At 41.2% G+C, this 15,976-nt stretch overlaps 1 protein-coding gene across 1 annotated transcript in view; it reads left to right on the forward strand.

The window, feature by feature from the left end:
• The window catches only part of GABRA3 (gamma-aminobutyric acid type A receptor subunit alpha3), a 66,588-nt gene extending 55,368 nt beyond the window's left edge, over positions 1-11,220 (forward strand). Inside the window, exons 9-10 of the mRNA XM_066581000.1 lie at positions 1,086-1,442; positions 10,443-11,220. Of these exons, the coding sequence (XP_066437097.1) occupies positions 1,086-1,397 (312 nt within the window). The 3' untranslated portion in view covers positions 1,398-1,442; positions 10,443-11,220. The remainder of the gene's footprint in view (positions 1-1,085; positions 1,443-10,442) is intronic.
• The last annotated feature ends 4,756 nt before the right edge of the window (positions 11,221-15,976 follow it).

Here is a 15,976-nt window from a genome sequence, read left to right on the forward strand (position 1 = left end):
GATATATAATGTAGAATTAGGACAGAATATTAGGCTGCAGTATTATGGAACGTTCACACCTGCATTAAGGCTTCATTAGGGCTTTCTGACTCTCTGTTCCAACAGAGAAACAGAATTAAAATGGGAAAACAAAATTCCCATTTTTCTTTGCTCATTGATTTCAGTGAGTTTTCAAACAAATGGAAAACAAACAGAAAGGTTTCCATTTTCTTCCATTACATTTGGTTTCCCTTTTTGGACAGAAATATAGTGCAGTCTGCATCGGGTTTGACATACTGTACTGTATACCAGCTGCTCTGAGACCCTGATATTGAATCAGGTCCAGCGGGGAACAGAAGCTATGAGAAGGTGAAGCTGTCTGTGGCACAGAACGGCTTCTCCCTACACAGCGCCAGGAGAAGGAGCAGCGGAGATAGGATACTAATAACAATCACAGTGGCAGAAAACGTCCTTATAAATTACAAGCAATCACTGAAAAGAACTAAAAATTAACTTTTATTTAATACTATTTAAAATGTAAAACGTGGTGTACACACTGACATGCATCTATTTTAGAATCACATATAGACCCCGAGCTTATGGGTGCTCATTCGGTATTAGTATATACGATTCAATATATGCTTACCTTCCACACACAAGGAGGGATCAATATATTCATACGTGACCCCCTTGCTTAGTTTTTAGGACACCTCTTGGGAGCACAGAAGGACCAAGCAGGTTTGAAAATAAATAAAATGTAAAGCAGACATTTATTAATACATTATTATATGGAACAGCTGTGCCTGCACTAGAGAGAATAGTGCAGGCACAGCTGGAGTGCCCTCTTTAGTTAAACAGTTACTAGATGAAGATGGATTTTTCAGCACTGTCTTCACGTAAAAGGAGTTTTATATTCAAAATGTACATAATGGGCTAATAAAACCTATTGCAAAAATGCTTAAAATCATGTATTCTGTTCAATAAAAAGCCAATTCTTGCCAATTCTTCGCATGAGCTTCGCAAACGTTATTGAGGATCCTTTACAGCGGCCATGGTTCTCATGACTATTAATTCATAAAAATGACCCGTTTGTATTATTTTCCTAGATGAAGGAACCTATAATCCTGGCGAAAAAATCCAACACAACGTACAACATTGTGGGTACAACGTACACACTCAACATCAAGGAACCAGCCCTGGCTGCCATTGCAAAGAATGCATCTCTCCCGTCACCCCACCTCTCTCCTCCACACCCCGAGCTAAAAACTCTAGATGGAAAAAAGTCTTATAACAGCGTCAGTCGCATTGATAAAATTTCCCGCATCGTCTTCCCTGTCCTGTTTGCAATCTTTAATCTGGTGTACTGGGCCACATACGTCAACCGAGAATCAGCAATCAAAGGAATGATTCCGAAATAAGATGTAACTCACTTAAGGTGGACATCTTATCTGCTTTTCCACCAGGTATTCTCTACTCGTTGATTGGCTGATGTATTGGTTTGAGATGTCTAATTTCTCTCTTTTTTGCTCACTGTGATATCTACCCTAGAGGGGGCGATTTGCTTGTTTTTGAGGGTAAACTACTGCAGCCCTAAATATTTGACATTCTAGTTGATGTAATACTGTTCAACCCTTGTTTTGGATACATGTCTACACAGGATACTATATCCCTTTCTAATACAGCATGGTGATACATCGTCTACACCACATGCGATTTGTAATGTTTCGTACGATTACCATTACTTGGTTAAAAGTACGAACAGGTTATTTTGGGCAGCTCCCCCTTTTTTTACATTCTGATCTATTCTGCAGTGTTTCCTTTGGCTAAACTGTGATCTTTTTATTTATACTTGAATGCATTTTTAAGATCTAGTTCCATCTGCACATGTACAGTTAGAGCACAGTAGTACTCTATCCTTCCCTACAGACCACCTTGTCCCCACCTCTGCTCATTCTATACTTTATACTCACTACTAGTCTTTTAAAGGGGACCTAGTGATCTGTACTGTACCTAAGCCAGCTTCCTAGCTCCGGCGTCTGGTTTATCCATCGTCCAATCCTACAAGCTTCAGGTTCAGAGACATTACACTGTACAAATGATCTTTTTTTATGCAAACCTCTTTAAATCTGAAGCTCTCGCCATGGAGTGAGTGATATCAAGGTCAAGATTCTATATAGGCTTTAAGTGAAACCCATTAGGCCTGATGTAAAACGGCTGTCTTAATACCTATTGCCAAAGTAGCATGCAATCACGTTGTCTGCTAACTTAGCAGCACCAGCATTGTATACTTGCATACGTGTCAACAGTTTATTCTAAGTATTGCTAGTTTTACACTTTTAAAGAAATAATCACTGTTTTTAGAACTCCAGATATGATGATGTGAGAATCTTTCCTGTTAGAACGCCGATCAGATCCGTTCCTTCAGGGCTCATCATATAAAATGGTGGGAAATGTAGCTGCGTAGAAGTTAGCCATCACCAGAGAGACCGTTAAAGTGTGTGCTTACACGGGCGATGTGTGGGACACCGCACACAACTAGGACGTACAGCGACTTTTTTAAAATTCAGAGCATCGCTCCAAGTGAAATATCGTTTGTGTGAATAATCCCGTTCATATGAATGGGTTCTTTTCCCTTGCGGATTCCGCCTATATCGCAATTGGATGGAACTCGCCGCGGGAATATCGCCCGTGTAAATAAGCCCTAATGCAAAGTCACCTATTAGGTCTCATGCACATGACTGCATTTGCTGCATACAATAGTCTAGTTGTACACAGCCATAATATGGTACCCATAGAAGTCTACGGATCCTAATGTACACTCAGTGGCCAAAAGGATGTGCACATCTGACTATGTGGTCTGTCTATAGGAATTTTTGCCCATTAAAGCGACCCTCTGGAGAAAACAAAGATGGCTGCATCGCTTCTTTGACTACCTGATGCACGCTGTACATTAGTATACACCATTAGTCTAAGACTACACCTGCTTTTTGCTTAACCAGTGCTGCCCACATGAGCCGTGCTGGCCAGTCAGATCAGCATGTAATATCTTAGACTACCAATACATACTAATACACAGTGTGCATGAGGTGTTCAGAGAAGCCGAGTGGCCATCTTTGTTTCTCCAGGCCTGGAGGGTCGCCTTAAGCTGTGATAAGTCTATCTCCAAACTGACACTCTGATTTATACCAATGGTGTTTGATGGGAATGGAGTTGAGGTAAAGGCTCTATGCAAGTCATTCAGCTTTCTCTACACCAGACTCATTAAGCTATATCTTTACATTCACAGTCATGCTGGAACGAGAAAAAAAGCCATCCTGTGAGTTGGGAGCATGTTATTGTGTCAAATATCTGTATACCGCAGCATTAACACTACCCTTCTCTAGGAGAAACCTGTTTAGTCCATCCACTGCAAAACAGCTTTATACCATTTATCATTCCCTTAGCAAATGTTACAGTATGCACTATGCATCCCAGCAGGTAGCTCCTTCTGGGCATCCACCAACACCAGACCGGCCATCACACTGCCAGATAGTGATGATCACTCCGAAGAACATGTTTGCACGCTCCACAGTCTAGTGGCAACATGCTTTACACCACTCCCACTCTTGCTTGTACAGGGGGGCTATGTGCAGTTGCCTGACTCTGGATGTTGCTCCTTCGGTGCGTTTTATGCATGACATGCTTGGACTATTGCTTTGTGTGCTATTGTTACACCCAAACCTTTCCACTTTACAATTCTAGCACTTTTAGTTGGCTGAGCAGATCTATCAAATCAGAAATGTCTTGCAACAAAGATGATATTCTATAACCTAGCGGCAGGTTTACAGCCGCCGAGCTCTTCGTGCCGCTCACCCATGCTACTACTGATTTGTGGTCAAAATACCTGAATTCAGTCATTAGAGGAGGGGTGTCCACATACTTTTGGCCATATGTGTACGCTTGTATACCTTGAATTCTAAAAACATTGTGGCAAACTTTCATCAGATGCCGTAATACAAAAGTATCACACAGAGTGCCTATTCTACAGCAGAGAACCGCTGCATGTGGCCTGCTACCATTTTCTTTCAAACTTATGCAATGTGCATGAGACCTAAGAAGTGCTGAGATGGCTTGTGACTTACATATATTCATTCAACTGGCAATAGGTTTTTTTTCTGCCTCTTTCCATACCTCTAAATGACAGGGTGTTGTGTGTGTATGTATGTATGTATGTATATATATATATATATATATTTATATATATATATATACACAGCGATCTGTTAAAGGAGACCTGTCACCTCCCAACAGCACCAAAATCTAAGTTATAGACATAGACTTCTATGGGAGAGCGCGCAAACAGCAAGTTGAAAAGAGGCCGATTTTCGCTAGGCTCGCAGACTTCCCCGGGTGTAAGTGGGTGAATATAAAAAATACATCACGCTGTCCCCGAACAGTACCGTACCGTAACCTAACTTATTTTATGGTGCTGTGGGAATGTGACAGGCTCCCATTAAATATCTCCTTGATTGGTGGAAAGAGGGAGGTGGCGGGGAGATGCTCTCTTCATGAATACATTGGATTAATAACAATCAGTTCGCTGTATTCATTCAGCAGTCCTATTACCCAAACAGCACACACTTTATTTTGCTATTTTGGCTACTACTAGTACACACCTGTAGTTGTAACATGCTGCCTTTACACAAGGGCGTATATTAAGCTGACGGAGCTACTTTAGGATGTATCATCTAAACCTCTTACATTGCTACATTATTGCTGGAAGCCAAAACAATGACCATGGTTGCAGAGAACCGTACAGAACTGTATTCCTAACGAGTTTGCTGTGCGAATGGCTGAATGTCTCTTATTATTTTTGACCCGTTTTGGGGAACATGCATGACAATCTGATTTCACTTGTAAATAATTTCCATTTTCACTTTTTGTTACATGAAGAAATGTTTTTAACTTGCACTTTTTTCCGCTGCATTTTCTTCCTGTTTTTATTCTGGTTTTCATGGTGAACTCATAGTTTACACTAGATAGCTATTAAAATTTCCTGCTGAATTCTTCATACTGAACATCAGTCATGATTACACACTGTGCTCCTCCTACACATCTCCATAGAACGCGATCACCAAGCTGCATAGGATACATTGAGATTCTATGAGCCTGGTTTCCTCAAAACGACTGCTGGAATTAGACTAGAATAAGTAGATCTAGCACTGGGTTCTTTAATGTTTACCTAAGAGGATACTAGGACTTTGAGGGTCACAGCCTGACATTGACAAGACAGGTGCTGGAACCTTATATTTCTGCATCTGAACCGTGAAAGTCCCGGATTCTGATATCATTCTGGATTTAAATGGTGCTGGATAGTAGGAGTTTTACTGTAAATGCACTTCTGGTTGGTTAAATGGCTTTTGAGTTTTTTTAAAAATAACTAGTTTGGTGAGAATAACCGGTTTAGAACTAAAAAAAATATTGCATGAACAAAGCAAAAGATCTATATATTTGATAAAGAAGTTACCTTGACAAGACAAGTACAAAGTACAAAGTCCGTCACGTATCGTGTGGCTCTGGTTTGTCATTCCAAAGTTAGATCCCAAAAAACAGTGTTTGATTTCAAAAAGTGTATTTGAGGTATTTTGAAGTGTATAATATGTGTTCTAAGTACCTGCTGGTAAAAACAATATGCATCATTTTGCTATGTGCTGCAAATTTTGTACTTTTTGTATGATATGACTTTATTCAAGCTAATCCTCTCTCTCACAATAGGAAATGAATAGTTAGTAAAGGCTATCCCCACCTACGGTTTTAGTGTCTTTCACTCTCTACTACCTGTATCCTTTGTTAAATCCTCAAGTGTCTTGTAGTTAACATTTATGAAACGCTAGAGAAAAAAAAGTAAAATATAATCCATGCATTCATTCTCTAAGCTGCATTAGAAGGTTGACAGTGAGTTGTTTGTGTTTGCCATTAAAAATATTGCTTATTGTCTCATCTCATAGCAAACAATTGATTTTTGCTCTTATTTTCGCAGTGCAGGTTACAAATGGAACCTGCGTCGGTTGTTTTATAGGAAACTCTTCACTTTATTCATTTACTCCCAACTACTAATATTTTTAAAACCATACATGACAAAAACAACATAGTGCAAGTATCTTCTCAGAGGACCATCTGGAAAAACTAGATTAGAGCCTCTTAGATTAGGAATAGATTCATCTCATACCCCTTTAAATGGACCATATATGTTCTACAAACTGCATAAATCAAAAATGCAGGCAGATGTAAGAAACTTTTATTTGTATTTTATCAGACAAATGTCAGCACTTTAAGGACTTCTCATATATACTGTATTTACTTTTTTGCCACACGTGCCACAGAATTGTTCTTGATTATATTGTAGGACTATGTACCATAAATAATTTGGTAAGACTGAAAAAAAGATTTAAGTCCAACTAGTTTAGCCTAATTTCTAGAAATGTTGATGCAGAATAAGGCAAACACAACCCTTATGACGGATTTTAGGGAAATATACCAATGACCACATTATATTCAGTGTATGCTTTATATATTCAGTATGTTGCATTATATTTAGTATATGCAAAATGCAACAGAATTGCAAACATTTTTCCAAGTTGGCTTTTTTCTCCAAAGCAAAACGTCACTTATTTATAGACATAGATCTGCAATATGCTGCACTAGGGCTTATTCACAGGAGTGTATATTGCCTACCGTTTTCACGGCCGGCTTATATGCGATACCATCTGAGCTATCTTTCCCCTTTGCTCCCCCTCTTAGTCTCTCTGCCTCTCTCCTCCCCTTCGGCAGTTTGCAATGGTAGGGTGCGGGGGCGGAGCTAAGCTCCCGCCCCTTGTCCACAGCCAGGAAGGGAAGGGGTGGGATGGGGTGGAGCTTAGCTTCACCCCGCCTCCTGCCATTGCAAACAGCCGGAGGAGAGGAGAGAGGCAGAGAACCAGGAAGGGAGAAGACAGCTCAGATGGTAGCGTATATCGGCTGGCTGTGAAAATGGCGGCCGATATATGCTCCTGTGAATAAGCCCAAAGGTTGAGAGATCTTCCAGGATCGGATCCAAAATATATTTCCCTTACAATTTGAAATGAAAAAACACCCACGTGAATAGCTTAATAGGCTCTTATGGGTCTGTGTGCTGTCCCTGGAAAACACAGACAGCACATAGACCGAAAATACACCAGACTGAATGGGCCCTTAGTAGCAAAACTTCTCATATCAATTGAATAGAATCTAGCGGCATCCAGTAAAAAATAATACAATAAGGTATATGTTTTTTTTTAATACTGGAGATGATGGGTGATGGATATCATCTGTTGGGACATCTCTCAAACATATACGTTTTTTTCTTACATGTTTGTTTAACATCTCACAGTATACATCTCAGAATATGCTGGTCCTGGAGACAAGCTAAAAGGGTTGTGTCAAGAAATAAAGTTATCCCCTATCTACAAAGTGTAGATAGGATATAAATGTATGATTTGTGGGGGATCAAACCACTGGGACCCCTGCCAATCAGGAGAACAGGGGTCCCAAAGGTCCCTGCATGAATGGAATGAAAGGTCGCACATGCAAGCACCAGTAATTGCCAAGTACAGGTGATTGGCAGTCTTATTTCTGGCCAGGAGCCGGCATGTTGAATCCATCTCCCCTCACAAGAAGCTGTGTTCAGCTTTACGTCACAGCAGGACAAGAGAGATAAAATCACAGTGTAAAGTGAGTTTAAGTAATTACAGGATTATAAGCCATGTGTAGTAAAACACCCTCATCTTCTGATCTGAGCCCTGAAGCTGTAGAAATAAGCAGACACACAGTAAATAGCTTCGCATTGACCGGCTGAACATGGATTTTCCCCTGCAACAGTCTTTAGCTGAGTAGGAGAAGGTCAGCAGTTCAAGAGTGATTTACTTATTAAGAGACTGAATTTCTTAATTAATATGTTAGAAAAAAACACTTGTTCCTTAGATTAAAAAATGTATATGACAGTTACACTTTAAATTTTATTAGTGGATGTAGTTTATTTGGGTTTTGTTACCATGTGGCCAATTGCTAATACATAGTAAATGACTTTCCCTACACATCCATTTGGGTTGCTGGTTGAGTTGCATATGAAGACTCTATGAACAATCTGATAGTAGAAGCTGACTAAGATTGAGCACTATGCTTGCCAGTCTTTGGGTACTCTTACATGGGACAATTGTCAGGCGCTTTCACACAGGATAGTCATTCAGAGAATGGAGGCGGAGTCTGTTGGAGACAGCTTCTGGCCGCCCACCTCCGTTCACTGTGAGCAGGCAATTGATCATAGATAAACGACTGCCTGCTTACACTGAGTGAGAAGTCGATCATTAGTCGCTTCATTTCAGTAAGCTGAAGTAAAGTGACTAGCGACTGAGTGATTTCTCGCTCAATACCCTGTCGGTACATGTGAGCGACATTTAGAAACATAGTGGACAGATCAGTGCTTTAACCCTTTCCAATCCAATCCATTTAAATAAATTGGAGCTGGGGAGAATGGATGAGAAAAAATAAATTCTCCCTTCACCCTCCTGGAGGGTGCCGGCGGTCAAATCACCGTCAGGGGAATGCGGAAGTAATACTTCCACATTCTCCCTTCAGCTTCCTGGCTTGGCGATCATGTGACAGCTGAGGTCACATAATCACCTGGTGGAATGTGGAAGTAACACTTCCGCATTCTCTCTTCATCCTCTCGGCGATCATGTGATAGCTGAGGTCAGGTGACACCCGGCGGTCACATGATCGCTGGCAGGAATCTCTGTGTATTACATAGCGCTAATTGAGCGCTATCTAATGTGTAAAGGAGAAGGCAGAAAGGGTTAAAAAACCCTTTCTGCCTTCTCCTTGGGGGTCCTCGATGAGGACCAGTGCAGGAGTGCATCTGCACCCGATGTGTCTGATGATCAGGTGCAGATGCACTCCTGCACTGCAGTGTCGGGCCTGTCCTGACATCGGAGCTGTGGAGGGAAATGATGATGTCGGGGCAGGCCCGACATTGGATTGGAAAGGGTTAAGTCGATGGAATAACTAATTGCCACCGCTCCATGCATCTCAATGGAAGCGCCGGAAATTGCCAAGTACATGCGGTTGGCAATCCTATTTCTTGCCAACATTGTATTTAAACCAAGGAGGTCCCAGGCTAATGCTTATTGACTTCCCTGTTACTGGGTCCCGGACAAAAATTTTCTTTTGCAACCAACTCACTTTGGTCCGAAACTCAACTCATTAACCGGCATCTATGGCTAAATCAAGCTTCCCTAGTGAAAAGTAGGCAAGTAGCCTTCCAATTATACCCAATAACCGTATGTCACTTCTCTAAAGGGTAGAGGGAACTTAGCTTACCAAATTTACTAAAAGTTCTAAAAGGGAATGCCTTTCATTCCATATTAATCCTTCTCTAATTGCCTGGGATCCTTTATTCTAGTAACTGGGAATGTGTTGCTGCACCATAAATACACAGATTAGAACAGCCAATTAGTCACATTAGATCACTAAACAGCAAGATGTACTACTTTAGTGCTAACTGAATTGTTGTGCATTATTACGACATCTGAATTCTTTTGTTGACCTGATATGTGAACATATTTGATAATTCTGAAACTATATTTTATTCCGTGCAGCTGGTTTGGAACCTTTTGCGGTATGCCTCAGTCGCGGCATATTCTTTGTGTTGACCTTATTACAGGGTGAATTTTCTTTGTAGTAACTTTTGGTATGGTGTTATGAAAAACTGTAAAAGTGCCTGTTATGCCTTTTCTACTGCCTCTCGGTTCCTAAGTAAACTACAGCTCAGTGTATAATTCCTTTTACAATTAGGCAGCCTACTTACAAAATCCGATAAAGCATAAATCTATTTATAATATATAAAGGGGTTATACAGGATCTGAAAACAGCTGCTTTCTTCCAAAAACAGCATTGCACCTGCCCATGGGTTGTGTCTGGTATTGCAGCACATTTCTATAATAGGGCTGAGCTAAAACAGCATACTGGACTCGTGCACAAGTATGGTACTGTTTGGAGAAGAATGCTGACATGTTTTTCTAATCCTGGCCAACCCCTAAAGTGGGCCTTGAATTACAAACAACTTTCTATAAACCAATAATGCACACAAAGATAAGAAATGTTGTAACATGTTATTACAGATAAGGAAGATAGAACAATACCTCTGCAGCGCCACTTATTGGATGACAGCATTCCTGCAAATCATTGTGCGACCCTTATACAGGTCTATGCATCAATGATTGGGAAATGAAAACCAAGCCAGAATCCATACACAGGCAGCTGTTTCAGGGTGTTTGCCCCTCATCAGTGTGCAGTAGGATTCTGGCTTGGCTAGTGAGAGGCCTGTGATGTGAGTCGAGAGGGGTATCATCTCTTCTTAAAGGGGTTCTGTCATTGGAAAAAAAAATCAATACTTACCTATTCCTCCCCAGGCAGCCTTCTTACCACATCTTTTTCATCCGTCTGGAGGTGAAGTGACCCGGGGGACTGCAGGAGCCAGGAGAAGATCAACGAGGAGTAGATACGGTAAGAAGGCTGACTGGAGAGGAAAAGGTAAGTATTGATTTTTTTTTTCTAATTACAGAACCTCTTTAAGGAGAGTTGTTACATCTTCCTTATTTGCATATATTTCCCAGAGGAACATGAGTGGCCTTATAAGTCTCCTCACTCACCGTCTTGATGCTCTCCTTAAGTAGTGATGATACCCTTCTCGACTCATGTTATTACAGAAAGATATATATTCTCCACATATCAGACTCCTCTCCTCTTCTTCCTTGCATCTTGTACTGAGCTCTTTCTCTCAATTCACTGGTAAAATCTGTACACAGGATGAAGAGAAGACAGATTTTCAGCTTCACTGAGAGATCAGGTTACAGCTTCTGTCCATAAAAGTCCTTGGAGTGTCTGCAGTTAAAGAAAATAGACACTGCAGCAAACGCTGTCACATATACACAGAAGTGCTGATGTGAATACCATAATGCAGTGACATAGTAAAACACCAAAGGCAACAACAGTGTTTGTCTTTCTCTCTCTGCACATCTGTTCCTTCCTCCTCCTCTGATCTCCATAGACTTCTACGGGCAGTAGCTGTAACTTTGTTGCTCAGTAAAGCTGGAAATTAGTCTCCTGCCTGCCTATGGGTAGTCAGTACAGCGCCTCTGTTGGTTGCAGCCAGATATTTGAAGGGGTAAACCTATAGCTATTAGAGATGAGCGAACGTACTCGGTAAAGCCGATTTCGCAATCGAGCACCGCGATTTTCGAGTACTTCACTACTCGGGTGAAAAGTACTCGGGGGCGCTGTGGGGCGGGGTGTGGCGTGGTGGAGCGGGGGGTAGCAGTGCGGAACAGGGGGGAGCTCTCTTCCCCCCCCCCCCCGCTCTCCCACAGCACCCCCGAGTACTTTTCACCCGAGTAGTGCAGTACTCTAAAATCACGGTGCTCGATTGCGAAATCGGCCTTACCGAGTACGTTCGCTCATCTCTAATAGCTATCTTTACGTGGAGACCCACGTGTATAAATGAGGAGTGTGCCGTTTGGTGAAAAAGGCACCCTGTCCCAAAGAGACATCCAAAGAGAGCACGCAAGGAGAGAATCTGGAGTGTCAAAGAAACCCAGAGGAAATTAAGATACATATGAGGAGAAAAAAGACTCCTGCGCTGAGGTTACCAGAGGACAGCTGTCTGCCTATGTATGATATCAGTGAGTTCGGAGTAAATGATCTGTGCGGGAGACTGAGGAAGGATGGGGGGGGGGCATGTAATAAGTAAAAAAGAGGCAATGCTGCTGTAATAATATATATTGTCAAGCTTTTTACCTTCACTTGTACTATTGAATTATGGGACGTTGTTTATAATTGGAGATACATTTTATACATACAAACAATTTGAGTAACTTTGCAAATACGCTGGTCTGACACGAACAGATTTCCATTACGTAATCCGCAGTCGGCGTCCGCATGGAGGATTCACAGTAAATAGCATGCATTGAAAGGTATTTATAAAAATCGCTTTATCCTTCACACTCGCGGAAACGAATTGCATATCGCAGCATGCTCTATTTTGCTGCAGACGGCCTCCATTGAAGTCAATGGCGGCTGTCCGACCCAAAGCCTATTCGCAATTGACTTTGCAGATGGGCTGTGGATACCCGTGTCATCGCCCAGTGACAGCTTGGGAAATACAAAGCGTCCGTTGTCATCTGCAGTACAGAAATAGCAGGTACGCGCGGTCGCAGCTGGATTCTGCCTGCGGAATCCTGATCGTTCGTGTGAGCCCGGCCTTACTCTTCTTGTAATGATTTTGAGTTATTTCTTGATGTATTCTCAGCTCAAATACATAACTTTATTTTGTAACCTTGCTGGTCGTCCTTGGAAATAGAGCAGATCCAATCAGCTGTTGGATATGTGACCCAACATCTATGCTCTTATGTAATTATCACATAGTTCTCTGATAACAGAATACCAACAGACTGTGAATCTAGGTTTAGTTATGTGTAGTTTATGTTACTATAAAGCAGTATTTGTAAGAGCGGCCTTTTTGTAGATTGTAACCGAAATGTTTTTAAATTGCTGTTCTATCACTGCTGGTTAGCTCTAGTAAGTATACACTGTTTAACCCTTTCATGACCAAGGGCCATTGATGCACCTGCGCCCAGGTCCCATTCTGCAGAGCTGTTATACCCACTTTCAAAAAAAATTGTAACTTTTTTTTATTTTTCAGGTGACATATCTACACGGGGGCTGTTTTTTTCAGGACAAGTTGAATTTTCCAATGATACCATTTAACACGCCACATTAAAAAATGTCTTAGTCCTCGGTCAGATGAGCGTTTTTTCATTGCACGAATACGTGCGCAAAAAGATTGCGTCTATTAGAACCAATGCTTTCCTATGAACGTGTTCACATGTAAGTTTTTTAGAGGCGCAAAATACTCGCACCTGCAAAAGATAGGACAGGCTAGTGCAACTCGCATCTAAGGTCCATGGTGCGTGCAAAGGTAGGACCTTCCTATTTTTGGAGCATGCTTTCCGTAGACTGCTATGGGAGCTGGAAAACAAGCAGCTCCGATCGTGTGAATGGGCTACTTCAAATAGCTGGGATTCACCCAGTCACACGATTTTTTTTTTTCACACACGAGGGGCGATCTTTTTGCACGCCTATTCGTGCGCAAAAAAAATGCTGGTCTGAACGACGCCTTAGGTGAATAAAAAATGACAATTGAACCCTTTTAGGGTTCTTTTCACGGCTTTCATTATGCAGTAAAAGTGGCATTTTTTCTTTTTTGGGGGGTAAAATTACAGCGATACCAAATTTATATACTTTTTTTTATATAATAATACTTTAAAAAATAAGATACCTTTTTAGGAAAAAAAGTTGCACTTTGTTGCCATCTATTGACCCCCAGAACTGTTTTTATTTTTCAAATGATAGGGCTGTTTTGCAGGACGATCTGTAGTTTGTATTGGTACCATATTGGGGAACATGTAACTTTTTGATAGATTTTTATTCAATTATTTCTTGTAGACAGAATGACCAAAAAAGTGCAACTTTGCCATAATTGTATTGTTTTCAGACATAGATAATCATGTGGGATTAATAGTGGGATATTTATAAAAAGTGGACCTAATTTTTAGATTTTTTTTTTATTTTCTAGATGCGATGACTGATTTTTTTTATATAAGTTTTTTTTAGCATAATTTGAATTTTTTTATTTTATCTTTATTTAAATATTTTTATTAGTCCCCATACGGGACATGAAGCTGTTGTCATTTGATCGCTTACATAGTATAATCCAATACTATGATTTTGCATTGTACTATATCTTTAAAGCCCCCTTTTAAAGACCTGCCACAGGCACATCTTAAATAGACAAATGATCATGGCATTTCAGAAGTCCCAAAGCTGGCCATGATACCTGGCAGAACCTCCGCAATCTTAATGTGGGGGGTGGGCATTCTGGACATCTGAGTCCCGATCTGGATATTTAAATGCTGCTGCCAGAACTGACGGCATTAAAGAGGGGTAAAAGCCGCAATTAGAGTACTCTCTAATCACAGATGTTGCCAGCAGGTGTTGGCTGTCAGAGACCACTGATACCCGCTGTGGTTAAAGTAGGTTTAGCTCCCGAGCCCGCATACACAGCTTATGTAGTAGATGGCTAGTTATGCTATATATGTGCTAAATGCAAAGGTAGGTGTAATTAGGACATATATAGCTGTATGTGTGTCACGAAGGGGTTAAGCAATGGTTTCATAAAGTTTTGACAGTGTCATTCTACTGGTTCATGTCACATTTTCTGTAATAAATCATGCCAAAGTGTAAAGGTCTTATTAATAACAAAGTAAAAATGTTTACACACTTACTGTGATTACTACTTTAGGGATTTTTTAAAATAGTCCCTTAAAAAATTTTGCTATAGAGTATGACACATTTTATGTTTACCTGGGGGTTCCAGTTTCTGTAAACTCTAGCTAGCTATGCATAAGAGGGCATGCAAATTCATCAATGGAAGTCAAGGAAATGATGTGATCTACCTTTGTAAGAAGATAAATAAGACTTTTTAGTTCTCATTAGTTAACATAATAAGTATGCCTTCTATCAGCCCTAGAAAATTCACCCCCTCGTTACCTTTGTGCTAGTGCATTGTTCTTGGTTATTATGTGTTGTTATTGAAGTGGAATTTGCATTTTTTATGCCTCAAAACCTAAAAAAAAAAATGTTTACGTTGTGTTTTTTGAACAGTAGTAGTAAACCTGTTCTCAGAATGTAAATATGATGATTTGACAATAAACAAACATTTGGAATGAACGTGTGTCTGTATTGTCTTATATATATGCAGGTACAGCAGAATTGCGCCACCTGCTGTTTCTGTTTATTACAGAGAATTTCTGTGTCCGGTCCACTTCAGTTAATATTCCATGGTGGTTACAGTAGTTGGTCTTCTCTGCAGTATCATGGTCTTATCACTCGCTCAGCATCACGTCTGACATCAGAGAAGACTCAGCAACGTCAGAAGTGGCCGCTCACCACACTAGAGATCCCTCCACACACCCAGTAGAGCAGAGAGAGAAGCAAGACTGAGCATGTGCGACCACCTTGGAACAATTACTGAGATGGACACAGAATAGAAGATTCTTTCATCCAAATAGGCCAGCTGTACATTTCCCCATTTATGCAGGAAGAAATCCAGATGACCAACGAACATTTTTATGCTCTAAATCAACCCAAAAGGCATGATACGAGCCTCCAAATGGCTCTCGGGAATATTAAATGCTGTTTTCTACTTATTTCCCCCTCTAATATGTATAAGTTTTTATATGTTCCCCTTAAATCCAACTTGGAAAACCAAAAAGCCAGCCGATATACGCTATTATCTGGGGCGTAGAAGCCTGTGAACAGGCGCACAAATCTAACGTTATGCGCAGAGGTCACCATGCCGTCGCCCCTTTCTCCTCCCTCCCCCATTGCAGGCTCACCTCTGCTCTCCTCCCCACTCTTTGTTTGCAATGGGAATGGGCGGAGCTAAGCGCCGGCCAGGCTTGCCTCCTTCCATTGATGGCTATAATTGATGGCCCCCGTCTCACCCCTCCCATTGCAAAGAATGAGTGGGGAGGAGAGCAAAGGTGAGCCTACATGGGGGAGAGGAAAGTCATGCTGCTAAACTCCCTTCCACCTCTGGCTGCTGTCATTGGCTCCCATAGGAGCCCATGCAACGGCCAACATATTCTGGCCCAAAAGATAGTTCCAGGACTATCCTTTGGGCCAATGTAAAAACACCCGGCACTATATTGGCCTGGCCGGGCGTTTTTACGTCTCAGGAATACGGTCATGTGATCTGATGCATTAGAATCCAATGCATCAGATCACAGCATATATCGGCGGGCCGTGAAAACGGACGGCTGATATACGCTTATGGGAAAGAGCACTTAACCTGTCTGCAATATATATTACCCCAGTCAGCCAATTA

Source organism: Eleutherodactylus coqui, chromosome 10 (genome assembly GCF_035609145.1).
Source record: "Eleutherodactylus coqui strain aEleCoq1 chromosome 10, aEleCoq1.hap1, whole genome shotgun sequence".
NCBI lineage: Eukaryota > Metazoa > Chordata > Amphibia > Anura > Eleutherodactylidae > Eleutherodactylus > Eleutherodactylus coqui.